Here is a 27,880-nt window from a genome sequence, read left to right as displayed (position 1 = left end):
AACACCAAAAACCAGCATTATGGGGTGGATGGCTGCCCCTGCCCATTGCACTTGCAGGGCTGTAAGGGGGCTGGAGGCCCTCACTGCCCCATTCCCACTTGGTGCTTTGGGGTTACTCACTTTAAGGGGTGTTCCTCCTCTCTTGGCTTTGGGGGTTCAGCCCCCGGAAGCTGCTGCAGGCAAAACAAAGAGGGTAGCGCCAGAAGGAAGGAGGGCTTGAGAGCCCTTGATCCTTTAGTCATCACCCCCTCAGCCTGAGAAGTGCTGGCCAAGAACCTCCACACAGGGAGGCCCAAAGTGACCCTCAAGTAGGGGCTTGAGCCCAAGTGCAGCTTTTCCCCAGCAGCAGGGGAGGAGGCCAGGGAGGAGGGCTGTATCCTGCCACTGTGCCCCCACAGAAGGGCCTGCTCAGGCCTGGGTGTGGGGGGTCCTCCCCATGGCGTCCCAGCTCTGCACCCCACTTCCTTCCTCACAGGTTTCCTCTCACCTCCCCCATCCCACTGCCACCTCCCTTTCCTCACCCCCTGTCCCCCAAGGGCTACCGGAGCCTCTGGGCCCATGGCACCGGTGTCACCAGGCTGGGCACCGTGACCTGCCCGTGGCGTGGGGTGGGCAGTGAGGCCCCATTGAGCTGCCCTGGAGTTCACGACTGTGTCCAGCATCATTTCTGAACTGGAGACCTCTGGAGCAGAGGTCTGCCTGACAACAAGTGATGCAAGTGCCAGCAACCAATAAGACTTTTTTCTTTGCTTCCCCCTCGGGTGTCGGGGCAGGGTGGGGACCCGAGGGTATTTCCAGAAGCCTCGCTGGGAGCGCTCATTGCCTTCGAGGAGCCCAGAGGAGCCCAGAGGAGCCATGGCTGAGGAGCAGCGGGACCTCATCTCTGACCGCGCCAGCGGTGTGCTCAGTGTTGGGGACACCCAGAGGTACCACTGCTGGGGACACGGGCATGGGGCGCACGGGGAGGGTGGAGTGGGCACTGTGGGGACGTGGAGCAGGGGGCTGTTGCGTGGCTGTGGGATGGAAGGGGATAGAAGTCGGGTCAAGGGGGCACAGAGTGACTGTGGGACAGAAGATGGGCCGCAGGCTGTGGGAATGGGGCACTGTGGAGCTAAGAGGGCGGTGGAAGGGGCCAGAACATGTCTGTGAGGCAAGGCAGGGCCACGGCGTTGCTGTGGGATAGGGGGGAATTGGGTGTCTGTGGGATGGAAGGCATGGGGCGGCAGTGGGACGGGGACATGGGGCGGCTGTGGGATGGGGGCAGTTGCGTGGCTTTGGGATTGGGAGGGCACGGGGTGGCAGCGGGATGAAAGGGGTCACTGTGTCTCTGGACCGCCGGGGACAAGGCATGGCGATGGGGTGGCCATGCTCACAGGGTGGGGCAGAGAGCCATGGCTTGAAGCTTCGGGGGAAACAGCTTTGTGGGGAAGAGGCTGTGGGACAGGCAGGCTGATGACGTGGCCATGGGGCAGGAGCGGACCCTGGACGCAAGTGGCTTTGTGGGGCTGCTCCCCCATGTCCCAACTCGTCCCTATGTCCCAACGGCCGCGGGGTGGACATCCCCTGCCAAAACTTTTAGCCAATCAGAAACCCTGGAGCCATGACGTCACCAGTCACCAGGCAGACGCCCGCGCCGCGCGTCCCGTTCGGGACTTGTCCCTCGGCCGGCGCAGTCCGCTTCTCCCCGGCAGCGCAGGCGCCGCTGCGCCTCGACAGTGCCGCTTCCACCCGGCGGGAAAGGGTCTGGCACTACATTTTGAAAAATTTGGTGCAGTCCAACATCCCATGAGTCGTGTCCTCTGCCCCACGGACCAGCGAGATTCCAAGTGGCTTCATCATCCCGCAAAAGGCGATGCCCAGAGTGATGCTGTTCCCCAAAATCCCCTGGCAGTGCCCAGTCCCCACCCACGTGCCCTTCGGTCCCCCTCCCGTGCCCCCACTTTTCCCCGCCCCCAGAGTGGGTTTCGGTTCCCGGTGTGGGGGCGAAACTTCAGGCTCCTGCTGAGGTTTCACTTCTGCTCTCTTCGATGGGGGAATTTGCATTTGTCTGGCTGCAAACCCCCGGGACAGGAGTGTCTGGGGCCGGGAGGGGGTGACAGCAGGATGTTACCTCCTGCTGCCGGTGGCTGGCTGAGCTCCCTGTCCGTGTCCCGCAGGTCTGGGCTGAGGCGCAAAGCCGCCTTCTCCACGCTCTCCATCCTGGTGGCCCTGCTCATCGCCGGCCAGGCTGTCACTGTCTACTTTGTGTACCAGCAGAGCGGGCAGATCAGCCAGCTGACCAAGACCTCCCAGAACCTGCAGCTGGAAGCTCTGCAGAGGAAGCTGCCTGCCAGTCAGTAGCCCCACGGGCACCAAGAGTGGTGGGAGGTGGAGGGGGAGAAGGGATGAATCCCTCCTGGACCCTCCTGGACCACCCAGCCCGGTTGGCGCCCCTCACAGTTCTCCCTCCTCGGCAGATGCCAAGCCAGTGAATAAGATGAGGATGGCCAAGGCAAACCCACCTCTGGCGATGAGCTTCCTGCATCCTGCACCCTTTGAAGACTTTTTGGTAAGAGAGATCCACCGCTTCTTGGCACTGCCTGCTGCCCTCAGGGCTTGCTGCCATGCTCACACTGCCCCTTTGCCTTTTCTCTTGAGGTGAAGCCCCCTGCTAGCAACAAAACCGAGGACCAAGTGAAGCACCTGCTGCTGGTAAGGTTCCTTGCTTCACCCCCACCCCACAGCTGCCTCCTGCACTGGTCTGGGTCCTCTCGGGTTGCTCAGAGCTGGTGGGAGCTCCTGACCTCCTGCAGCATGTCTGGCTGGTACCAGCAGAGCTCTAACCCCCACCCCCCCCAGCTCATTTTTCTTTGCCCTCACTGTGGTGGTTGCTCTGCAGCAAGCAGACCCCAGCAAGATGTTCCCGGAGCTGAAGGACAGCCTGATGGACAACCTGAAGAAGCTGAGGAACACCATGACTCATGTGGACTGGAAGGTCAGTGCTTGTCACTGTCATCCTGTGCCCCCTGCCTTCTGTCCAGGATTGCTTTGGGGAGGGAGTGGGGTACCCCACCAGGATAAACGAAGTCTGGTTTTAGCCAAACTTGGCATGCTCCCACCTCAACGAAGGGGATGGTGTTTACCACCTTCCCTGTCCAAGCCAAAGCTCATGACATAGCTCCCCTGGGGTGAACTCCCCCCATGCCAATTAACATGCTGGACCCTCCCATTGCAGTCCTTTGAGTCCTGGATGCACAAGTGGCTGCTGTTTGAGATGGCCAAGAACGCCCAGTCACAGGACCACAAGGCAATCCCAGCAGAGAAAGGTATTGGGGAGGGTCAGGGAGGTGTTGGCATGGGGCATCTCCCAGGGAACCAAGCCTTCCCTCCACTCTTGGACCTGTTTGTTCTGTGGGGAGCCCGTTTCCCATCACAGAGCATCTCTGCCCACTGCCTGTAGGGCGTTTGGGTTGAACAAAAGGCTGAACAGCTGGAGCCCCACCCCAAATCCATCCCTGGTTAGCCCAAGAGCTTCAGAAACATCACTGAGCAGGGGGTTGTTCACCTTTAACTGTTTCTGGATAGAATCCCCTGCTGAGGGCAAGGGCCTGGGGGGCTGACAGTGTCCCGTTTCTATTGCCCTAGTGCTAACTAAGTGCCAAGCAGAGGCCACTTTTGGGGATGATCAGCTGGGCCGCTACCGCCCCCAGTGCGATGAGAACGGCGACTACCAGCCCAAGCAGTGCCATTTCTCCACTGGCTTCTGCTGGTGCTCCTACAAAAACGGCACCAAGATTGAGGGCACTGTGACTCGGGGAAAGCTGGACTGCCCCGGTAGGTTGCCAGGGAGGGGATGGAGAGGAAGGAGCAGTGTGCATGGAGAGGAGAGGAGGATCTAGACTGCAGGAAACACCCCTCACCCATCCAGTACCAGTATGTTAAAGGGTGGAGAGGACCCCAGCCTCCCACAGGTAGCTGGAGCTGAGGTGTGCAGTCAGGGTTTTCCATGAGCCCCCCCTGCTCAGCCGTGGGTGCTGGCTCTTGCGTGCTGCCCTCAGAGGGATGGGGGTGGGTGATAGGGCAGCCCTGGAGTCCAGAACTCACACCCTGCCCTCCCTTTGCAGGCACTGCTGCTCCCAGTGCTGCCGCTTCCACTGCAGATCCAGAGGAGATGATCTTCTCCGGGGTGGACATGCTTAAGCTGAGCCCAGCCAAAGGTGAGTGTTCAAGTGTTCCCAGAGTCCTGCAAGGGAGAGCGGTTTTGCAAAGTCCTTGAGCTGTTTTACTGACTACCTCCTCTTGTTCCCCTACAGAAGAGTAGAAGATGCCAGCAGTTGCCTTCAGGATCCCTGCCCCTTCAGCTCCTGCCTTTTTTCTCTATTTCTTTTCTGCTCAAACATTCCTTTTCCAAGGCAGTTAACAGTAGGCATCCCTTGGCACCCTTCCCCTACTGCAGAACATTAGCCAGGGCTGAGCTGCCACCACCATCAGACAAAGAGTCCCCTCAGAGGGTGGTTAGAGCAGGCTGGAAAATTATTTCAACCACGTCAGATCCATAAATTCTGTTCTCTTTGGCTCGACCTCCAACAGCAGCCAGGCAGCAGTGCAGCTCACCCCTGCTGAAGAACTTAAGCTTCCTTACATCAACTAACTTTTAAAGCAGCAAAATAACCCCCACCAGCTTCTTAACTGATCCCTGTAGGCTGGAGCCCTGTTAGATTACTGGAGTAATGGGTTTTTATTGTGGAGTGTTCAGATTTGTACATAGAGATTCGCCTACAGCCTCAGCAGTGGGTAACCATGGGCAGAGGGGCTTCTAATTTTCCTGAATATATCTGATTGTTCCTTTATAAATGATCTCACAAGCTAATAATCTCAAATAAACTTTTGAATAAGAAAGCCTTGTAAGCAACTCCAGCAGGGCTCTGTGTGCTGTTTGCAGCTGTCCAAGGTTATAAATGAATGAAACTTTACAAAAAAGAGATAAAGAAAAATCTCTGCAGGCACTTGGACAGCTGTATCTCCACCTAGGACTGGCTGTGTTCCTTGTCCCATTCCTGGCCCATCCCTTGGTCAATTTCACTTGTACCCTGGGGTCCCCCTGCCCCAGACACTGGGCTCTGCTCTCCCACCCACAACATCCTCCATAGCCAGCCAGCCTTGGCCTCCCCTGAAAGCAGCTGAAGTAAAATCTGCTTGTTGTTTTTTATTTTGTATTTCATAAAAAAACAACACAAAAACTGACTCTGCCTTGGCTGAGAACAGCTGCTGGACACAACAGTTCAGTGCAACTTCAGGGACATGATAATCACCACTGTCAGTGTTAGAATAAAAAGGAAACCCAAGAGCTTTCTTTGTAGTAGCAAAAAGACTGACACCACAAGTCACAGGAGGAGGGGAAAAAAGGTAGAAGGTTTTTCTCAAAAATATAGCTCTGTGATAAGAGAAAGGGAGGCTGGGTATCAATGAAAGGAAAAGCAGTTTATACTCTGCTCTGGTCAAACTGCCTCCTCCAGTTCCATTCCATATGGAGGACTATAAACGCATCTCTGGGCCCCAGCAGGGCAGGAAGAGGCAGGAAGTTACACAGCTCTGCTCTAAAACTCACAGATAAAAGAAGTTATAAATTATTTTTTAAAAACAAGTTGGAATTCTCCAGGTGAGCTTCCTTTTCCTCTCTTCTCTTTGATCTTCACCCATAAATCTTTAATCACAGGAATGCGGTACCTTTGGGGAGAGGAGTTAAAAGTTAGGGCAGGGGAGGAGGAGAACAGCCTTACAGCTGAGCAGAGCATGGGCAGAGGCATCTGGTCCACTTCCAGGTGGCTACAAGATCACAGTCTAATCACCATCACTTTTCCAAGCTCCCTGTGATCAGCAGGGACAGACAGACACTGCCAGAGGCCCCTCATCTCTGCTGGTGACAGAGGTCAGCAACACCCAGGCTGGACATCTGGTTCTCAGCAGCTAAAGAGTTGAGGTCAGACGCATCCAGAGAAGCCAGCACATGGCTGCATGACATTCCTCACACTGCTCCACTCCCTGGCCCTCTGATCCCAGGCCAGGCTGGCTTAGTGAGCTCTTAAGAGGGCACATTGTCTTCCCAAAACTGGCCCAGGAGTTCTGAATGTGGCCAAGGTTATGCTGCTCAGGATACCAATGGCCAGTCCCCATAGGCCATGTACCTTCTCACAATCCTTCAGGCTCAGCTTCTTTCTTCTTCTAAAATGGAAAGGGGAAAAAACACATCAGTATCATTTGCACCACAGACATGAAGGACCCAGCAAAGCCACAGAGGCCTCCTGGCTATGTCCCTGTAGAGGTGGCAGCCGCCACAAGGAACATCCTGTAGCCTCCCTCTGTCACCCCTTCAAGCCCTTGGGATGGGATGCAGAAGCCTGCCAAGCCTTCCAGAATTCCAGCTTCTGCTGAGAATGAGATGAACAGACAGCTGGAGAGCAGCACTTACTCCTTAGACAGGACAAAGTCCTTTGCCACCAAAAGGGTCCCTGGGTCTGACCATTCCAGGGAAAGGAATCTCCTAGGGCAGCAATACAGGAACAAGTCCTTTGAGTCACTCTAATCCCAACTGAAGGTCAGGGTGTCTTAAGACTGGCCACAGTGAACTGTAGGGCTCCCTGTACTGCTAGCAAGGCCAGGATATGGCTCTGTTCCTCCTCCAGCCTGGCACTTCTCCTGCTGGGATGAGCATCACAGCCCAGGGTGTGGTACATACCTTCTTCTTCTTCTTCTTGTGAACCTCAGCAGAACCATCTGCTACAGGCGCCTCTTCCAAAGATGCCTTTTTGCTCTTCTTCTTTTCTTTTTCTGTCTTCTTCTTTTCTTTTTCAGGCTTTTTTTCTAGAAGTAGGAAAGAAAAGCCAACTAAGAGAGGGACTCTGGTACTCTCAGCCTCTGAGAGGGAGCACAGACTGGTAAAAGCATCTTCAGTAAGTTTTTGATCACATCCAAACCTGAGCAGGATTTCCTCATCAGGAACTGGGTGAAGGCAGAGCTCTGCCCACAGGCAGCTGCACCCAGGGATGTTTCCCTAATACCCTTGAGCCAGAGCAGCTTGATCCCACCATCTGTGCACACACATGGCTGGAATTACATAGAATTCCCTTCTTTTCACCTCCTGCTCCCCACCTGCTCCAAGGAACTGCTTGAGGGCTGGAGTAGATGGGCACATGCCAGAAATGAGAGCCAGGGGAGCTGCTAACACAGGGTGGACACGAGGTACAGCTCAGCACAACTGCTCAGCCACTCCATTCCTTCCTGTTAAACAGCTCACACAGGGGCCAATAGACAAATCTGTCTCCTCCAAAAATAAGGGCTGCAATTCAGCAAAATAGAAACATCATCAGATGTGGCCCAGCCAATTCACATCCCCTCCCCTCTTTTTCTTTAATGCCTACCAGATACAGCACAAACCCAACTCTGATTTGCAAATACAGACTGCACTGCAAAGAAATAAAAAAAAAGAGGCCTTTGGATTAGGGCAGAGAGCAGGGCACTACAGAACAACAAGCTGTAGTAGGGTCAAAAGTAACAGGACATGAGGAAATAGCTCCAAGTTAAACTAGGAGAAGTTTAGGTTGAATATTAGGAAAAATTTCTTCACTGAAAGGGTTGTCAAACACTGGAACAGGCTGTCCAGGGCAGCAGTGTGGTCACCAACCTTGGAGACATTTAAAAGATGTGTAGATATGTTATGTGGGGAAACAGTTAGGGGGTGGGCCTGGGTTAATGGTTGGACTTGATGATCTTAGAGGCCTTTTTCAAGTCACATGACTATGATTCCATGAGGGAAGCAGCCAGACAGGAAGCCAATGGGAAAGTGAGTGCTATTTGCAAGGCCCTGCACCAGAGGCTGAAGGTGCATCAGCTCCAAGTACCTACTGCAAACTAGGCCCCAAGTGTAGGATGCTTACTTTTAGCTGCTTTTTTCTTTTCCTTGCTGCCTGGCACCTTCTCCAGGTCACTATCTGCTTTCTTCTTTTTCTTTTTGGGTACTTCTTCATTAGCTTGCCCTTTCTGTTTCTTCCCCTTGGGCTGCCCCGCAGCCCCATCCTCTCCTGCCAGCTTTCGCTTCTGAGCTGTTTTCTGCTTCTTGTTCTCTTTGTCTTTGCTCTTGGGTGCTTTCACAGCCTTGTCTGCTGTGAAGGATGGTTTCTTTTTCTCCTTTTCTTTTTTTTCCTTTTCTTTTTTCTCCTTTTTCTTCTTCTTCTTCACTTCCAACCCCTCCACTGTCTGCACTGTAGGGACATTGGCAGCAGCAGTGACCTCAGTTTCAGTCCCTGAGCTTGGCTTCTGTGACTGTGGGACGGAGAGCAGGGCATGAGATGATGCTGGGGTCACTTGCACCCCTGCTGCCCCAACATTGTTCTCTTTCATTGCCAGGGTTTTCTTCAGTGAGGAAGCTTTGAAGCTGGCATGACCTGGCTCTGTTTTTCCTGCCACCTTCTCTTTTTTGGAGGTTTCTGTAGCTTCCTGCCCTGAAGGGGGGTTGTTTTCTGCAGAAACAGACAAAAGAGAGAAGAAACTCAGGGAGCATTCATTAAACACAGACTAGTCACAGGAGGATGGAAATATGCATTTGAAGAGGAGCATTCAGTTCTTCTCCCCCAAAAAAGCTAAATTTACTGGCATCTGTAGCAGAGTCAGAGAAAGATGCCTCAGCCTGAAGTAGGTGACAACAGCCATAACAGCTTTGGCTGTTTCACAAGGTGGGTGAGCACAGATGGAGCAGTCCTTCCCCAGGACACCACCCGCAATAAGTTGGGGACTCCCCAAGGTGGTGGGGGACTCCACAGTGCCACGTGTAATCACCACCAAAGGCCAAGTCCAAGAGCCTCTGGGCCCTCTTAAGCCCATATACAGATAATTCTGACTTCCTCAACAGACCTTTGCACAATCTGACGATGTGCCCAAGGGAACAGACCCATCTGAACTTCTAGAGTGGGCCAGAGTTCATCTGAAAGTGCCAGGGTCACGCCAGAGCAGATGCAGCTTCCAGCTCCAAGTTTTATAATTCGCCAACAAACCAGGGACATGGTGGGACATTTTGTTTCTCCACAGGTCTCTCTTGCTTCCCCCTCCTCTGCTCTCCATGCAGCAGAGCCCACACAGCCCAGGGGGAGGCTTAAATACCAGCACTGTGCAGCAGATGTTCTTCAGGCAGCGTCTGAACCTTCCACAGAAGCCAGCAATGCAGTGTGCACTGGCTCCAGGGAGAACCTTACCTGCTCCTGTTAATTACTGTGGTTAGAGCACATCTTGGAAGAGGCAAAGGCACTGAGCCCTGGAGGCAGCCAGCCCAAGCAGGCTGCTGAGGGAGAAGGCTGTGCTGTGGCCAGGGAAGCCAGCAGACGGCAGCAGCACTCCACGCTGTGGTTCCATGGTAGAGACACACTGGGAACAGGGCCCGTCCCAGTGACACCTTCCCCAGTGTCACCCTCCCATGCCAGCACGGCTTTGCTCCTGGGCCAAGCAAATTCCCAACCTTGCCAAAGAAGACCCACCTGCTTTGTGGTTTTCAGCCACCTGGTTGTCATCTGTGTCAGAGTTACTGCTGTCGCTGCTTGAGCTGTTGGCCAGAGCTGCTTTCAGGGAGCCCTTGGCGAGGGAGTTTGCAGCACTCCCAGCTTCCTTCCCTGGCCCCACCTCTCCTCCAGGCTGGGGGAGAACCGTCTTTGGTGCCTGAGGGGTTACTGGGGTCTTGGAGAGGACTGGGTAGCCTGTGAGAAGGGACTGAAACAGCACAGACACACCGAGAAGTCACAGCAGGGCAGCCTCCCACACACCAGACATGCAGCTCTGTCTCTACTGCTATTGTCCTCATACTTCAAATGAAGGGCCCACCTTTGGCCACCTGTGAAGCCAGCTCTGAGAGCCCAGGGCTACCAGGAGAGGGGCCAGCACTGACAGACACCAGCTGAGCTGACAGCCTGGAGAGCTGGCGGCCAGAGGTTCTCCTTTGTTCTCGCCCAGCAAGGCAGGCTTGGGGGAGGCTCCTGGCCATCAGCGCGCGCCCCCGCACACTTAATGCACTGCAGATGTGCTGCACGCCCTGCACGTTACTTACAAAGGGAATTTAGTGTCTTGGACACGGCTTAAGTTACAAACTAAAGTGGGGGAAAAAAATCCCTGCTGTTACTGGCACCGTGCACCAGTTCTCCTGGTTTAACCCTTGCATGGTACCACATCCTCCTGTCTCTTCTCTAAGAGGTGCCTTCTCTTCTCTTCCCTTAGAGAAGAGAAGGCACCATGAACCCAGGACTCAAGGCCTGGCTGCCTGGGTAAGCATTCCAGGTTCAAAAGATTCTCTCCCTCTGCCTCCACCAAAAGGTCTTGCTCACACCACTGCATTGGGGAACCCCCACTTCTCTGCTGGTAAACCCACCCAGCATCTCATCTGCTACAGCTGAGAATTCAGTCTCTCAGACCTATCTGGGAGCCAGCTGCAAGACCCAAGAGGATCCAGCCTGCTCAAGTACCATACCTGCGATGCTGCATCCTCCTCCTCCTCACTGGACTCCGAGGAGGAGTTGTGGGCTGGCTGGGCCCCTCCTGGTTTCTGTAGGGATCCTGGAAGAGCAGAGTTCCTCCTGTTAAACCACTGCTGTGTGGGGCTGAGCTCACCTCCCCAGTACAGGCACTGCCACCAAAAGCCCCTCTGCCTCCAAAAAAAGGGGAGTGCTCTGCCAAGCTGGAGAGGAGGAATGCCTCTCCAACCACTGCAAACCTGCCATGGGGTAACAAAAGGCTGTCCCCATCCCAGTAGCACCGAGAGCATCTCCTGGAGAGAACTGACCAGGTTTGGAAGTCTGCTTGGGTGCCTCCTCGTCGCTGTCGGAGGAACTGCTGCTGTCTGAGGTGTCCTCTGTATGGATGGGTGGCATGGCCTGGCTTGGATGGGTGTCCTGTCCTGGCTGCAGGACTGGCTTCCTCGCCTTGGCAGTGGAACTTCCTGAGGTGGCAGTGTTGGTAGGAGGAGCTTTTCCCACAGGAACCCTTTGCTTTTGGCCAGAAGCAGCGGGGACCTAAGGAGAGGGAGATGAAATAGATCTGGAAGGAGGAATAACTAACTGCTCACATCCATGAACTACAAGCAGCAGCCCAGAGTAGACGGGCTTGGACCACCTTGGCCCTTTTTCAGCTGTACTGCTCCAGTTTGTGTCACAGTCAGCCCAAGAACCTCTCAGAGGGCCCAGCTTGCCCCAGCCCACAAGGGAAGCAGGCAGCTGAGGCCAAGCAGACAACTGCTATCACAAAAGGAAAGAAGTAGCCAGCCAGCTGGGAGCCAGGAACAGCAAAGGTACCAGGGCTACCCTCTGCTCCTCTGCCTCACCTCATGGTATGATAACTGTGGTTAGGATAGAGCAGCCCCTCTCTCCTGGCTTCATGAACACATCCATCCCTCAGCTGGGGACGTGGCACCAGCTCCAGAGCCCAGCAGACCCATCTTCTCCCTCTCCCCAGGAAAGCACCCCACCTTAGTCTCTTCCATCATTACCTTTCCTGCCAGCATGTTGTGCTCTGAGGCATCACTGCTCAAGCTCTCAGACACTCTGCTCACTGCAGGGACAGCAGGAGCTTTTGTCCTCTTCCCCGAAGGCAGGGTGGCATCTGCCTTTGCAGCCACCATGCTTGAAACTGGAGTTACTTTGACGTTCTGCTGGGACAGAGTCTGATAGAGATGAGAAAGAAAATCAGGACAGAGCAAACTTGGAGGGAAAAGATACAGAGGCATACACCAATCCAGCACTAACTCCTAAGCTTTTCCGCCATTTTCAGCACAGCACCAAGACTTCTTGTTTTTTAGCTCTCCTCTTTACAAACCAGTTCTGCCTCCCGTGAGCCTCTGGCACAGCCAGGAGCAGAAATGAGGGCCAGCACCCTGAGAGTGCCAAAAGCATTAGCTCAGTGCCCCAAAGGCACCTACCCTGAGGGCCGGCAGGGGAAATGTGCTGTGCTTGCAGGCTGTGAAGACTGCAAGACTGCAGTTGTAAATCTTTGCAGAGCGGGCACTTGGACCCCCAGATGTCTTTTACACTCTAAAAATCACACGCCAAGAGTTAATTTGCAACAGAGATAAACAAAGACACCAACCACAGGGAAAATCTGCCTTCAGGTCCACAAGCCAAAACAAGATTAGGGGTCAAATTAACAGGAGCAAGTTTGTTGCCTCAAGTTTGAAACCTCCCATCAAACTTAACATAAGAGGGGTTAAAAAAAGAAAGGCCAGGGGTATGGAAAACAGGCACTGAGGACAGGTCCATGACACAAATGCCAGCAGAGCACGGGAAAGGACCTATGAAGGAGCACTCAGCCTCCTGGTTTGTGTTACTGACAAGGCCACGTGAGCAGCTCTCCCCCTCCAGATCTCTGACAAGCTGGGCCTTTGTGGGCTGACATTTCCCTCACACATCATCAGGCCTTGGGAAAGGAAAAGGCCCCACTCAGCCGTGCAGAGCCGCCAGCCCAACGTGAGCTCTTGGCCTTCTCACACAAAGCTCAAGTTACAGCAACTGCATTATTTTATACAATCTCAGTAATATAAACATGCTTTACTCAAGGACTGCTCAGGATGGCTGCCTGCCCATCAGCTGGAGGGAGAGAGCCTTTCCCCTGGCTACAGCCTCAGGCCAACATGGGGAAGGGTTTCCTGAGTGTTCACAATGTCCCCCTCCCAACAAAGGCATGTGTGGAGTATGAAATGTGCTTGGCACCAAGCCCTGGGCTCAGAGCACCAGCCAGGCCACCAACAAGTGGAAGAGTAGCCATGTTCCACAGTCAGGGGTGTTTTTAATGTGGTTTCTTGGGCTCAAACTGCAGCACAAGTGCAGACACCCCCAAGACAGCTTCACACTGAAGCAGCTCTGGCCCCACGGAGCTCAGCCACAGCTTTGTGGGACTGGCATGGAGACACAGAGGCTCCAGTGGGAGAGCTGGGATCAGCTCCATGACACTCAGGGGTGCTCCCAGCACAGATATGGGGTCACCTCCCTTCTCCAAGGCAGGGGCCTGTCCCCTCCAGCTGAAAGGCAGCAGGACCGCTGTGCTACCCTTCAGGGCAGATTGTGCCATCCTCCCAAGGCTTGTGGAAAAGAAAACCAATGAACTTCAGAGGTCTGTGAGGAACCAACCGATGGGTTGCCTTGGAGCTATACAGGTCATGGAAAGACTCTTTCTGTAACGATTTGACTGATTTTCCAGCCTAAATTCCTGGAGTAGAGCAGAGAGGACAGAGTTTCAGGGAAGGTCTGGGCTTGTGTGTCTACTCATGTTCCTGTCAAAGCACTCACACTCTCCACTGCTCTCACATGCTGCAAGACTGCTGTGGCTGAGATGTGCACCCAGAGCTAGGGTCAGCCAGACCGACGGACACGGCTGAGAAAACCTGATCCAGCCAACAGGAGGCTCCTCCGCACTGCTCATCACCAGCACAGCCCTCCCCTTCCAGCTCCTGAGTAATGCAGCACTAAAAGCCTAAAGAGCCAGTGGGTCAGCAGCTCCTCACCTGCGAAGGGGGGACTATTTCATCCTCTGAATCTGACTCCTCACTGGAATCATCACTGCTGTCCACAGCTGGAGGGGCTGGAGCTGGTGCCGAAGCCAGTGCCGTTTTCACGTTTGTTGGCTGGGGCACAGAATTGGTTTGCACTGCAGGAAAAGCAGTAAGAGATTGTCACTGTGAGAAAGAATTGCTCTCTGTGGCTGTCCAGAGCAGGAGCTGCTCCATGTGCAAGGAGAGTAAGAAACCCATAAGGTTGCAGGTGAGGGATCCTGGCTACTACCAGGCAACTTACCAGCTTGTGGAGGCTGTCTCTGTGCTGCAGGAGACTCTTCTTCACTGTCAGACGAGTCACTGCTCCCACTTTCCGAAACCTGGCCTTTCAAGGCGCTTACCACTCCTTTTTCAGGCTGACCAGCTTTAGCAGTCTGGGTCAGGTTGGGAATAGGCCTGGGCTGGTCTGATAACCTCTTAACAAAAAAGAAACACAGGCCCAGAAATGCAGTATTAGTAGAGATGTTGTTTAGGTGTTTAAGTGCAGTTTCAGCTCAGGCTGGGTTTTGTTTTACCCTAACAGAGCTGTTACTAACACTCACAATATCCTTGGTGTGTTATGAGTGGAAGGGGCTTCAGTCACTGCCTGGGCTGAAGTGCTGTAGATATATCCCTCTGAATACAGCAATTTCCTTCTGACAAAAAGCCCAAGTACGTTTTACATGAGCACACAAGGCTAATAGTGCTTGCAAGCTTTTAACAGCAATTCCTTCTTGAGATAGAGACACTGGCTGAGGACAAGAGAAGCACTGCAACCCCAAGACTCCCACTCCAAGGAAGCCATCTAAGCACGACCGACCCACAGTTCAGGGAATCAGTAGGAGTTGGGAAGCCTTGTGCCATAACACTTGCAAGATTCAGAGACGGCATTAGAGCAGCTACAGAGCTCAGTGTAGACACAGGGCTGACACAACAGTTGAGAACACAGGGCAGGCAGAGACAGAGCGTGACTCATCTTGGAAGCCAATTTGTCAACAGGTCTAAGAATTTAGACATCTCCAGACAACAAAACACCTCTGACACTCACTTGGGCTGGGTCTTTCTGCAGCACCTGTCAACACTCAGATGTTCCAGGACAGATCACAAGCCACCTTCCCTGCTTTGTCAGCACTAGGAAGCCACAGTCACCTGTGCCTCAGATACACAACTGCCAGGTGACTCTCTCTCTCTATTCCTGGCCCCGCTCCAAGTGCTGCAGATCCCCCCCTGCACACTGAAGGTTAGTGGTGGCAGAGGAGAGGAAGTGCCTGTGGAATGATCTGGGAATTTCCTCCCCTGCAGATATTCCCCAGGCTGGCAGTGCTCTGCACACGCTCATTTACTCCACTCATGGCTCATCTCCGGGCTGCTCTGCCAAGGAGTACATTGTGTTTGCCAGGGCAGGCAGGCCCTGTGCACCCTGCATGTGATGCCAGCCTGCTCTGGTGCTCCATGAGAGATTCCTGCCCGGCTGCACCATCCCTGCTATGCTGCTAATGCAGTGATACCCCCCACAGCCCAGAGCAGAGAGCACCGGCTAGCAGCCTTTCGGGAAGACCAATCCAACTGTGCCTCCTGGCACAGCCCTGCCATGGGCTGCCACTGGGGCACTGTTTATCATCTCCAAGCCAAACACTAAACAGACAACAGCATCTGCATGTTTATCCCATTACAGAACAGCTCTCTGAACGAGCCAAGCACATTTTGACTCTGCTTAGAGAAACAGAAACCTCCACAAGTGCTTGGGGAGGGGCGACCACAAACCTCACTTCTCTGTTTTGTTTTGATACCAGTGAGTCACAACCTCCAGAACAGAGGCCAGCTTTGCAATGCTGAAGAGACACAAGTACTTGAAGCAGTCAGAAGAATTCACACACCCTGCTCTGAATGTGCTAACTCCTCTCTGCTGTTCTGAACACTGCTGTGCAAGGGAAGAACTTATCAAGATCAGAGCCCACTGAGTTTTAAGCTCACTCTGTTTAAAGCCCTTCACAGCAACGGTCTGGCTTCTCCCTCTATGTGGATGCACAGCACAGGGCTGCTCCATTTCCTAACTTAGCAACGGAGTGGGAAAGAGCTGCCATGCAGGGGCATCATAACACAAAAAGAACATAACAGCATCCACATAGAAACCACCATAAAGTTTACACAGCCTCAGATCCTCCTGTGAGGCAGCCAAGGTCCATCCATGCACAGCAGATAGATGACAGCCCCAGGTGGGATCTGGCCAACAGCACAGCCAAGTTACATCCAGGCAGCAGGTAACACAGGCAGAGAGCTCCTGACAGCTTGACAGTCAACAGGTACTGAAGTAACTCAAGAGAGGAGGAAAATAACTCAAGAGGAAATCATTTTTCCTGCTCCCTCTCCAGCCCCCAAAGCAGGAGCTGCCTGTGGCTCAGTGAGTGTGATGACTCAGCTCCCGCACAACCCATCTGCCACTCGCTGGGTCCATTTGCATCCTGCAGCGCTGCATGACAAGAGGGGGAACAACACTGAGCCACGTGCTGGGAGCACGTTGTAAAATCACACTCCAGCACTGCCTGTGTGCCGCGGGAGCACTGCCTGTACCTGCACCGTGTACCAGCACAGTGTACCAGCATCTCAGCTGTGCCACGGCCCAGCCAAGGGGCAACTGCCACCTGCACAGGAGGGGGAACAGGGTTCAGGGAGGAAAAGAGACCCTCTGTCTCTTGGGAGACTTGGCCTCTCCCCGCACAGCCTGCAGTCCAAGATTAAAAGTTGCTGGCACAACTTCTGTCAGCACAACCCACGCGGGTTTTCCTGGGATGCTCAAGGAAGACACGGGTTCCCAACACATGGATGCACGTGTACCTCACACCCACTCCTTGTAAACAGAAGCCAAAGCCTGTCTATAGAGGGCTCAAGTGCCACCTTTGGCTCAAAACACTCAGGAAAGAAGCAGCAGAACAAAATTAGCAGTTCCAAAAGAAAAGCAGCTCACAGCATCTTTAAGGTCAGACTGTCCCCCATCACTGTCCTTTCCTCCCAAAATATGCAAACATCTTGTCAACTTCTTTGACTAAATATTCCTGAGTCTTCAGGGGTAAACATACCAATTAAGCAGTTCAATTTAAGCATGATGTTCATTTTAATTGTGCTAATCCACCCCCACAAGGAAAGATGAAGCAGCTTCCAACGCTCTGTATCTGTTTGGATCTTGCACAGAAGCCAGAGGAAGTTGCAGGATACAGTAAGTCAGTGGTTAGCATATGCCCAAGCAGCAGATGGTAAGGGATGAGCTAAGAAGAGTTTGACTGAGACGACAGGACTGTGGACACAGCATAGCCCAATGGTTTATCTTCAGGCTTCACTCGTGGTCTCTGCCTGTAGGCTACTAACAGGGGCAAAACCAGCCTGTAAGGCAAAAATAGAGCTCCCTTGATGACAAGCTCTTTCTTGCTGACTGGCTGTTGAGGGGTAAATGTCAGTTTGCGAGAGGGAAGATGCTGAAGCAGTTAAATCAGCAGGTAAAATTTGCTGCTTGAAAGCTTCACAGAATCAACACTGGAGGACACAAACCTACCCCAGCACATAAACCTTGCTAAAATGGACAAATCTCGGTGGTTTTACAGTGGGACCTCATGGCACAGCTATCAAATAGCTGTTCCTGTCACCTAGAGCTGAATCCTCACATATAATCAATCATGCAGGAAGAGAGCAGCACAGAGCCAACTGTGAAAGAAAACGTCCCCCTCCACCCACCTTAGCAGACCAAGGCTATGAAGACAAAAATGCAGAGCCTCATTGGCTCCTGCCTGTCAATAGTCAAAGGACGTGTTGACAAAGAGCCTCCCTGCAAGGACACGTGAGGCTCCAGGCCCAGTTTCCCTTCCTCCCTTGCAGACAGTAAGGCTGCATCTCCAAAAGACTGCTTTCAGGGCCCTTTCTGAAGGGCCCTGCAGCTCAGACTTGAGGCAGAAGGTCTCAGTACAATGTGTCTAGGGATGCTCTCAGGAAGGGATCTGCACCCCTTTGAGTTTAGCAACCTGAGTCGAGTGTGAGCTCTCAATCCTTCTCCTTTGGTTAGGGAACTCTGACCAAACCCTCAGAGCAGAGCCAAGAGCGACCTACCTGTGACCCTGCACACAAGGCCACTCCAGAGGGGCAGGGCACCAGTAATTAGCTGGTATCAAAGCATTTGCCTCCCACCTCCTCTGGTATAACTGCGTGAGAAGAGTGAGGCTGTACTTGCTTCCAAACAGAAAGATCTTCCCCTCTGAGGGACTGAGAAACAAGATATTCCTTGTGTTTCAAAGAGATCACTGGCAGCATTTAAGGGATAAACACTTGTCTTGCATATCCCATCCCCTGGCCGTGGGCTGAATGCAGTACCTACCTTCTGGCTGATGGGCACAGGGAGATCCTCATCTTCACTGGCTGATGAGGCAGTGCTCTCCACTGGCTTTATACTTTCAGCAGGCTTCGTGGGAGCAGCAGTCCTTCCCTGTGAGGTTTTAGCCTGTTTTGGCACTGTTGGTTTTGGTGCTGTTTTCCCTTGGGGCAATGGAAGCGTTTTTGCTGGAGACGCTTTGACAGAGAGTGATGCTGCTGGTGTAGGTTTCACTGTGGATGGGACGGTCTGGGAGGATTTTGGAGGTGGCTTTGTCTGGACAAGATATGAACAGAGTGAAATAAGGCAAATTCCCACAGCAGAATAATTCATTTGCTCAGACTGTAATCAAGGGAAGAAATTTCAGAGCGCCCTGGGAAAGGCAAACCCTGAAAGAAGATTAGTGACTGGCAGGACACAAGGAATTCTTTCATCTAGCTTTCTTCATCAGCCTGCTGCTACTACCAATCCCCTCCAGTGAGGTACAAGGCAGCACTTTGCACTCTCCACAGCAGGGAAGCTGAGCTGCACTACAGTTTTACAAATTAGACACTATTTATTGCAATTTATACCTGAGAAGCAAATTCTACCATGATAATTTGCCTCTTCAGGTGGGAAAAGAATCACTGGCTTTTTTTTTCATTTAAAAGTACTGATAGATTTTTCCAAGAAAGGCACAATGGGTTGATTAAAGCTCAGAGCAAAGACATGGAGGTGCCTTTTAACACTTCACGCCTCCCTCCTCCCACCTCCAACATGACTTTGCTACACACTACTTGCATTTACAAAATTTTCTTTTCACTGCAGTTCCTAGCCCTGAGAGGCATGCGAGGAGAGGGAGGATCTCAGAGACACGCACTTGTGTTACTAATGGACGTTCTTCATCTTCACTGTCTGATGAGCTGCTGCTCTCTGATGTGTCATTGGGCTGTGCAGCCCCAGGAACTGTGGTTGATGCAGGTTTGGCCTGGCTTGCTGCCAGTGCTGTTTGCCTCACTGCATTCTTAAGAGACACTGGAGCAGCAGGTGCACTTTTCACAGGAGTTGCGTTAGACTGCACTGTTTTCACAGCTGGCTTGGCCTGTGAACAGGGGGAACAAAAGGGAACAGGAGAATCAGGTAACACCTTGGAAGAAAATCGCTGAAAGCTCTAACTGCATGGAATCTGTTTTAAAGCAAGCTACCTTACTAATTTTGACCAGGACAGGCTTTTTCAGACCCAGGAGCTGTGGAATATCTGAAGCAAGTCACTTTCTCCATGGACTGCCTGACTATATCCATCAAATTGCATACTAATCACCTCCTACAGATCCAAGGATCTCCCTCAGCTTCAGGCACTAGTAGAAACTGGAATAGAAGGGTTGGTGTCAGCAGGGTTTAGTGGGGCTCTCAGCCACATAGCATGTGCTCTGGTCTTGGGTTTGGGGATCTCACACACCCGGGGTAAGGGGGGATGTCAGAATACAGCACTGTAGCATTTTCTCTCCTCTTCAAAAGAAGGGTAGTGATTTCCTAGGGACAAAGAATCCATTTTTGAGAGGTTACCTGGATGGCTGGAATTGACAGCTCCTCCTCAGAGGATGTGTCCTCACTTGATTCCTCACTGCTGCGCTCAGCCCCAGCTGCCAGCTCTGAAACACAAGCAAGGAGATGTCACAGCTGCTGCTTGCTCTGAGCCCCCAGAGCATGATGCTAATGTGGCTTTTGAAGTCAGGGAAGCAAAACAAGCCACAGAGAGGGCTTGAAGGGAAGAGGACCTAGCCTTGCTGAAAACATCAGTGGCCTGCTGGGAACAGCTTCTCCAGAAAATGCTGGCTCACAAATACCTCTCCTCAAGTGCAGGCAGAGATGTGAAATACTTCCTGGCCACCCTCGAACCCTACAGGGTGCAGCCCAGCCACACACAGCTCCCTGCAGGGGCACCCAGCCTGGCTGGGCCTCCTCTGGATAAGAGCCAAGGAGGATCATTTCCAGAAGTTCAATGATCTATTTCTTACCCACCTCCCCCAACACACACAGACACACTTCAAAGCATTTAAAGATTTCCCTGCAGACTTCAAACCCCAAAACGAATCACTTTGCAATCGGGATAAAAGAGAAAACACTGCAGTGCCTTCCCATAAAGCTGAAAGTATCAGGAGCATTAGTGCTGCACCTCCTCCGGACATGCTACACTGTCAGCCCCAAGCCCTGGGTATGTGCTGGGTGCTGCCAGACATCTTAGCACATAATCTGCTGCTTGAAATGGGAGCAAGCATGCTGGATTCATCCCACGGAGCTCTGGAGCTGCCTGCTTTGCAGTGTTCTAGCAGCCTCCCCAAGGAACAAGCATCACTCTGAGCTTTCCAGCAAAGGAGCTGAAAGGAACATGCTAAAGGCACGTCTCAGATCCAATCTGCAGCAGAGCTGGAGCTCACACACATCTACACCACCCTGCAGCTCCTTACCCGCTTTGGGGGCTGGGGCCTTCGCAGCCAGCGTCTCCTCTTCCTCCTCGCTCTCGGATGAGGAGCTGCTGCTGCTGCTGGAACTTTCCGGTGCTTTGGTCGTTACTGGTGCTTTGCTTTGCCCTACTTTGGCCACAGCTGCTGCTGCATGTCCAGGCTTCCCAGGACCAGGCAGTTTCTGGGCCTTGGCCAGGGATGGAGCTGCAGCCGGGGCACTGGGCTGCTGCTTGTTAGAGAGCACAGTTCTGCCAGCAGCAGAGAGCCCTGCTGCTCTGCCTGCTGGGGCAGCGGGCTTGGGAGGAGAATGCAGGGAGTTGGCAGCTTTGCCACCCACCACAGCTGTTGTCACCTATGGGAAATAAAGGAAATTAGAAGGCTACACACAGCTGAGGAGCTAAACTGGAGACAATGTACCTGCAACAGCCATGTGGCAGCAAGGTAAGGCATAGAGCTCTACAAGGCAGTGTTTGGGGGACAGGTATTTAAGAAAAGGCTTATGGCAACATAGGAGGGTCATTTAAACATGATTTCCACCCCAGGACACAATTCTACACGTGCTGAGGTGTCTGGGACAGTCCTGGCCTCAGAGTACCACCAGCCTTCAAAGGTAGGAGCATTGCCTTACCATCACTGCACCTCTCCCAGCCAGAGCCTCCTCTTCTGACAAGGACTCATCTTCCTCACTGCTGTCTACATTCACTACCGAGTTCGTGGCCAGAGAAAGGCTGGCTGCTGCTGCACAGGAGAGAGCCACAGAGCAGCTGTGTGAGTGTGTTTCTCACACCAACACCGACTCTGGTTTGCAGGAGGGCCCCAGCAGCAGCGCAGGGTCCCATCTCCACACCTGACCCAAGACCATCATCACTGCTGTCCCTGTTGACAGACAAGTGCTTTGCTCCTCCACCCCATCCCTCTCCCAGCCACCAAGACAGGGAATCTGTCAAGATCTGCAGTTTTCTAAAAGGCTGGTCTACAGCAGATCAGACTGAGACAAAATGTATCAGACACGAGTTTTTGTTAGACTCCACAAGCCAACACCTCCCACATCAGCTGCACTTGAGATCTATCCCCACCTCAAACAGAGGGCACTGGCTTTCCAGACCAACTAACAAGGCCTCCCCTGACCCCTGAAACAGGCCTGCCTTTGCTGGCCCAACACACTCCTGGGACCATCTAGAAGGTGCTTCCCAGTGGGCAGCAAGAGGCTGACAGAGCTTCATCCGAGCAACAACACCCATCCCTCCCCAATGAATCATAACAGGTTTTTTCTAGCTTCAGCAGACATCTGTGCTCCTCAGAAACTCCACATGAGAAGGGGGTGCTAAATTAGTTGTCCTATTTTTCTATGAGCACAAACAAATAGCCATCCCTTTACAAGCATTTTCTCCAGCCAACCAAGCTAGGCTGCTCCTACACAAGTCTCCAGTCCTACTCTGTCAGCTCCAGGGAGATAAAAGGTTCCTACCATTTGCAGCTTTCGCCTTCTCTTTCTCATCCTCTTCTTTTTCTGAGCTCTCAGAGCTGCTCACGGGATCAGGAACTCTGATCTTTTCTGGGATGGCTGCCTCCTCATCACTCACGTTTCTTCTCTTGAAATTTGGTGGAGTTCTGAGGGAAGACAATGCGTGTCAAAATGGGGAAAAGATATCTTGAACAAATTAGAATATAATTATTCATTCACTCTCAGATCAAGCTCCAGCCTAAGAATAGGCAGTGTAATTTCTCTACAGAGGAATTCCTAATGAGGTGGGAAATAATTCCCTAACCTCCAAGGGACAGCTCCAGTCCTCAGCAAACTTCCAAGAGCAACATATTCCTGCAACACTCAGGAGAAATACTGAATCAAGATGATTTTTCTGTGCCGTTGGCAGACTCTTTCTCACTTTAGCAGAGAAATAAAAACATACAAAGTCAGGCTGGTGCTCGATAGAAGGCAACCTATGGAACAAATTCCGTCTCCAGGAGGTAGCTACAGCCTCAGAGTAAGTGTAGCCTCAGGGTTATGGCATATATCCCCAAAATATCAGGTCCTGGTATTCCACAGGGTCAGGAGAAGCCAATCTAAAGGACACAAAAAGCCATTTGAACTTGGGCACTCACGTCAAAAGGGCAGGAAAGGCAGCTTGCAGAGAGGTATAAGAAAGGAAGTGACTGGACCTACAGAAGATGTTAGAAAAAGAGGAGGAAGAGGCCACATAAGTACTAAACACTTAAGCTGCTCAACTGGGTTAAAACATTAAGCTGGAGAATGATTTCTCCAGGCTCTAGATCCTACCTGTACCAGAACAGATGATGTGGCTAAAGTTACCCATATTTCCATTTGAGAATTAAAGACAACACATCTGCTTTATTACAAGGGTAACACTGGGTACACACCGGTGTGATACACAGCTGCAATGCTTCTATGCCCTGGGACACACAGTCATCAGAGGCAAATATCCTCACTTCACCAGTTTAGCTCGTTTTATTCGTACATCTGTTTTAAAAACCAGATTAGTTTAACAATTTGACAAGTAAAGATTGTGCTTGGTGTCAGAGTGCTCTGGCAACACAGCAGTAACAGTGAGTTTTGTGCAAGCAGGCTAAGACAAAGGCTTAGAAAGTCCTGTAACTACTCCAATAATCCTTTTAATAAAGCAACAGGGCAGCCCTAACCCTGCAACACCATCCTGATCCAGTGGCAGCTGACAGGACAACACAGACTGATGTGAGAATTTGTTGTGAGTGATCAGGAGCTCAGGGATACCCTGTGGGGGAAGACATGGTGTCATCTAGCACTGTCCCTGTGGCATTCCAGAACATCTCAGGGCTGCAGGGCTCAGGTTGCTCCTAAGGCTTAGCTGGTCCAACTTTTCCCAGCTCCCAGACATCCTTCCACTCGCTCTCTGCATCATCCAAGAGTAAATGCAGCTCTGGAGAGAGGCCACCCCTAGAACTGTGTCCTGGGGTGACTCTATGATGCTTGTATCTCTGTGCTGTATATTGAGCTCTGGGCCTTTAGGACTGGATTTGAGAGTGACACAGGGAAAGAAGAAGCATGCAGTTTGTTTTGAGAAAACAGAGTTCACTCTCTGCATTCCTGCTCTGGTGTGTTCGTCTGAGGCACGGACAGCAGCGGGACAGAAATCTTTCTTGCTTTTAGTTTGTTTACCTAGATGAGGCAAAGAAGCTTCCTGGATTGTTTTTTTTTTTCATTTTTCTTGGGACTGTTTAAACCTGCTCTGGACTGAAAGACACAGAGGAGCACCAGGGAGCTGGCACCTGCAATCCACTGGGGCCTGGACTGATAAGAGACGGAGAGAGCCAAGCTACACCCATGGCAGGGACCTTCTCAGTTTGCCATCTCACTCCAGAACAAAAGGTTTTGTTGCTTCATATTATTCATTCCTTAAGCTTGTGGGCACTTTGTTTGTTAAATAAATAGTTTTTTCCACTTTTCTCTGAGAAAGTTCTTTTCCCAGACTGGCTGGGGGGAGGGGGTATTTAGGTTTGCTCCCCAGAGGGACCCTATCCAGGGGTTTTCTCCCAAATTTGCCCTAAGCCTGGACAAACTGCAAGTCTCAGCTTTAGGCTCAGACTGGGAGAGTTTCTGGAGAACAGCACCAAGGATGGCCTTGGTGAGAAGGGCAAGAGCCACAGGGTAGATTAAGGAAGAACATTTTTGGGCCAAAAGCCTATGAAGCAACAGGATGTGATAGCTCACTCACAGAAGCACTCCAGGATAAAGATAACTACTGGCCAACACATCCCTCATTTCGACTCCCAACCAGGCAGAACTCAGACATACCAGGAATAACAGATGTCTTTGTGGGGCAGGACCAGAACGGAAGGGTGACACTGAAGGAAAAGGAATTAAACCTGATGCAAATGCCCTGATGCCCCTCAAGTTTAAAAGCAACGGTGCCTGGGAGGGTTTGTTGCTGCAGCAGGCAGGGAGACCAGCATGTGGGAAGGTCACCATCAGCACCCATGAGCGCAACAAACTGTCAAAGGGAGGAACTAAAAACCTATTTCTATACTGCTACACCTTCACCTAGATCCAGCCTTTCTCCTACTCAGGAATGGTGGACAAGAGCAAGGCATGAGGCATAGAGCAGAAAACACCTTTGAAGAAACACTTTCCAAGGCTGCTGGCACAGCCATGCTAAGGAGATCCTCACTCCAGTGCTCCCAACTCCACAGATTACCAGAAAACCCAGCACTGAGGCTGCCACAGGCCTCTGCAGTGCTGCACTCCAACGTCCAACCAAAGCAAGCACAGGGTGGGTGCAAATATCACTGATGGGATATTCCCCCCTCCTGCAGACCTTCAAAAAGAGGATAACGATGCAGAAAGGCATTTGGAACATGTAAGGAATTGAAAGGACAGGCTGAAACCAAGAGATTTTCTCTGAGTCAGATCATCTGTGATCTATGCCAAGGTTTAAGTCCCTGCAAGAGCTTTGGCATTTCAGCATCCGCTCAACTTCTCTGTTCTCAGGTCAATTATCCTGCAAAGCACGTGGCTTTAAAAAGAAAGTGAAACAGAACTGGGGAACAGATTTCTTACAGTAAAGCATGACTCTGAGCTCCACAACACTCCAGCAGCAACCAGCACAAAGAGCATCAGCTGCTCAAAACTAAAGTAACAACTTATCTCCAAGCTCAGGAAACTTTAAACTAGCATAATCCCGAACATCTGAAATGAATTGCTCTGAAACCAGAGGTTAGGAGAAAACTCTGCTGAGCAGTTATCATCGGAAATCCCCTGACAATGCGGAATTCCAGCAAATAAAAATCACACATGCCACGCAGCCTAGACTAAGCACAGTCTGGAATCTATTTGATACTCACTCCCTCCTTTGACTTACTTTTCCCAGTGAGTAAAGATGTCCTCGAGAGAGGTCGAGAAGGAAGGGAGCAATTTCTGTGAAAGCAGAGAGAACACCAGTCAGGCACCGGGCCCGTTTCGGGATGTGACCCCCAGACAGAAGCAGCGACGGCGGGGGCCCACCCAAGCCTCCCCAGGAAAACGGGCCCGTCTCTTCCTGCACACACCTCCCGGTGAATCCCTCCCACTCCCCGCCCCACTGCACCCAGGGCCGCGTGTTCTCCTGCAGACTTCTCCCGGAGCAGCACGTGTTCGGAAAGCAGCAGCCCCCCAGTACGGGAGGCTCTACCGGGCGGGCTGCCAGCCTTCTCCCCGGCCGGCTCGGGGACAGGACGGGGCGGCCCGTGGGCGCCGGGAGCCCCCGCTGGGTGCCGGGACACCACGTGGGTCCAGCATGGACCTGCGGGCCGGCGTGGAGCCACGGCCCCGCGGCGCGCCCGGCACCCACACGGCGCTCCCGGTGCTCGGTGAGGGCGCGAAGCGGGACCGGGCCCTGCAGCCCCGCCAAGGCCCGCGTTCCGGGACCGCGCCCCCACTGCCTCTCCCGCGGCCTGGGCCCGGCCGCCCGTTACCTGCCCGCTCTGCGCCTGCAGCTCCCGGGCGGCCCGCGCGAAGCCGCCGCGGAGCAGGTGCTGGTGGATGAGGGCGAGCAGCTCCCGCCCGCCGCCGCCGTCGGCGGCCATGGCGCGGCCCGCGTGCCGCGCCGAGAGACGGCACTTCCGCTTCCGCCCCGCGGCCCCATGGGAAACGTAGTTCCGGGAGTGGCCGGGGGGCACCACGTGAGGGGACGCGATGAGGAGGGGTTTGTCACCCCCTGGGGTGGTCTCCTCCTTCTTTCTCCCCCTTTCGCCCCGGGGCGGTGCTAAAGGCCCCCTGGGATCTCCCATGCCGCCGCGGCGGGAGATGGGGAGAACGGAAGGGCAGGGGGGGGGGGGGGGGGGTTCACTCCATGAGGTCCTCTCACACCCCCTCGGCTGAGGACGGGGGACAAAGAAGGGCGGGGGTCACTTCACGGTGGTCCCGCATGTGGCTCTGGCAGGGGAGGGGTGAGCAGGGAAAGGGCGGTCACCCCATGGCGGCTCCCTCCACCGCCCTGGGGGGGGATGGAGGAGAACGGGAAGCAGAGAGAGGGTCACCCCATGGCCGGAGCTGGGCCCCTCACAGCCCCTGGGCAGGAGATGGGGGCGAACAGAGAGCGCCCGGGCGGGGGGAAGGATGAGCCGCCCACCAGCGGGGATGGCACAGCGGGGGCTGCTTCAGCAGCACCGTATGTACTTTTATATATTTCAGAACAGTCTTCCCTAACATTCATCCACAGCGCACTGAAGCCGAATCCTCAGAGCTGATTTAGTGCTGACTGGACTTTGAGCTGCTCGGAAGAGCCATTCTGGCGTTTTTGGGGCTTAAATAAGCAAAGGGCCAGAGGGAAGAAGCTGCTCCTGATGCAGAGCAGCTGTTGGAGAGGGCCCTGTGATGGAGGGGCTGCCCCACTACCACCCCCCAGCCCGTGCTGATACTTTCCAGGAAAAATCTGGCTCCCATCACTTTGGCAGGGGTTTATTTTTGGAAGGTTTAATAATGTCCGTGGTGCGCCTGTCGCTCATTCAAAATACAGACCCTTTATTTGTATTCGTAGGCAGGATTAAATATAAAAACTGGCCTGGCTCCAGCTGGCTCGTGCACCAAACGTCTTTGACACCGGCATCGTCCAAGGCTGTAAAGCCACGGTCCAGGAGGCAGTTTTACAGCTCCTGTAAATGAATCGCAGACCTGGACAGCCCTTTCTGAGACTGACCTCCCCCTGCTCGAGTGGTCACTGCAGCCTGGTATAAATGTGGCCTCAGCATCCCCCATGATGGGGTGGCTGGACAGCGACGGTGTCCCAGCAGAAGTGTGGCTGCTCTGAGGTGACCTGAGGCACAAAGTCTCTGCTGGTGGCCTGGTTTTCAGCCCTGGTTCTCCTGCCTGGAGAGAAAAAGCCAGATGAAGTATCCCAGGGCAGAGGGCAGAGAAGGGGTGTTTCCTGGTGAGGCTGTGGATGGGATTGAGGTGACAGAGGCAGCTTGAGGATGATGTTCATGGTCTCTGAAAGTGAGGTTGGGTGCAGATTGAGCCCCTGGAGGCTAAAAAGAGATCTGTCTGCTGCAGGAATATGGATGAACAGCTTTGGACCCACTTTGACATGGTCTGGAATGGCTTTATACCTCCAGGAATTGCTCAGTTTACTTTGTTTATTTAAAGGAAAAAAACCACCCCAAATCTGAACACTAACCCAGCTCCCACCAGCAGCCTGGTGATTACAGGAGCTGCTGCCCCGGGTTCAGGGTCTCTCCTGGGCGGCAAAGCTCTCCAAACATCTTGAAACAAAAGTCAAACTATTAATGGAGGCTGGTGTGGTGCAGGGAATTGCACAAGCACTGTTTGGAGAGGTCTGGGGGGAGAGTGGATGGGACATTTAGCACTGGGAGGGTGGCAGGTGAGCAGATTAGCAAGGCATCAAGATGCCAGCAGAGAGACAAAGGAGGGGGAGCACATCCTGCTAACCTGCAGGGGTGAGACAATGCGAGGACACCCTCAGGCCAGGTGTGGGCAGGAGAGAGGAGCACAGCCCCGCAGGGCGGGGTTGGAGGTGTTCTGCCAGCCCAGCTTTTCCAGAGTCCTCTGATCTCCGTGCCAAG

At 53.0% G+C, this 27,880-nt stretch overlaps 2 protein-coding genes across 11 annotated transcripts; one reads left to right on the top strand and one right to left on the bottom strand.

Moving 5' to 3' along the window:
• Positions 1 to 810: 810 nt before the first annotated feature.
• On the top strand, positions 811 to 4,891 carry CD74 (CD74 molecule). 2 transcript variants are annotated; one of them, XM_066197393.1, is made up of 9 exons: positions 811 to 926; positions 2,157 to 2,332; positions 2,457 to 2,548; positions 2,638 to 2,691; positions 2,879 to 2,974; positions 3,215 to 3,305; positions 3,625 to 3,813; positions 4,104 to 4,196; positions 4,293 to 4,891. In XM_066197393.1, the coding sequence occupies exons 1-9, from the start codon at positions 856 to 858 to the stop codon at positions 4,298 to 4,300; spliced, it is 870 nt and encodes a 289-aa protein (XP_066053490.1). In that variant the 5' UTR covers positions 811 to 855; the 3' UTR covers positions 4,301 to 4,891. The 2 variants fall into 2 exon arrangements, with proteins under 2 accessions (XP_066053490.1, XP_066053491.1); XM_066197394.1 differs by lacking the exon at positions 3,625 to 3,813 and having other exon boundaries at positions 812 to 926.
• TCOF1 (treacle ribosome biogenesis factor 1) lies at positions 4,159 to 25,909 on the bottom strand. Of its 9 annotated transcripts, none has more exons than XM_066197385.1 (18): positions 25,775 to 25,909; positions 25,183 to 25,238; positions 21,798 to 21,940; positions 20,958 to 21,067; positions 20,333 to 20,681; positions 19,431 to 19,516; positions 18,745 to 18,966; positions 17,892 to 18,161; positions 13,794 to 13,968; positions 13,505 to 13,647; positions 11,498 to 11,671; positions 10,796 to 11,024; positions 10,484 to 10,569; positions 9,504 to 9,732; positions 7,914 to 8,495; positions 6,716 to 6,840; positions 6,165 to 6,201; positions 4,159 to 4,222 (listed from the first exon to the last, which is right to left on the bottom strand). In XM_066197385.1, exons 1-17 carry the CDS (start codon positions 25,883 to 25,885, stop codon positions 6,169 to 6,171), a joined length of 3,123 nt encoding a protein of 1,040 aa, XP_066053482.1. In that variant the 5' UTR covers positions 25,886 to 25,909; the 3' UTR covers positions 4,159 to 4,222; positions 6,165 to 6,168. The 9 variants fall into 9 exon arrangements, with proteins under 9 accessions (XP_066053482.1, XP_066053481.1, XP_066053485.1 ...); XM_066197384.1 differs by lacking the exon at positions 4,159 to 4,222 and adding an exon at positions 5,171 to 5,706; XM_066197388.1 differs by lacking the exon at positions 4,159 to 4,222 and adding an exon at positions 5,171 to 5,706 and having other exon boundaries at positions 6,165 to 6,198.
• Between the last annotated feature and the right edge of the window lie 1,971 nt (positions 25,910 to 27,880).

Source organism: Chamaea fasciata, unplaced genomic scaffold, assembly GCF_029207755.1.
Source record: "Chamaea fasciata isolate MVZ Bird 193981 ecotype frontalis unplaced genomic scaffold, bChaFas1.0.hap1 SCAF_15, whole genome shotgun sequence".
NCBI classification, from domain to species: domain Eukaryota; kingdom Metazoa; phylum Chordata; class Aves; order Passeriformes; family Sylviidae; genus Chamaea; species Chamaea fasciata.
Note: the sequence above shows the minus strand (reverse complement) of the source record. Positions and strands in the feature narration are given on the sequence as shown.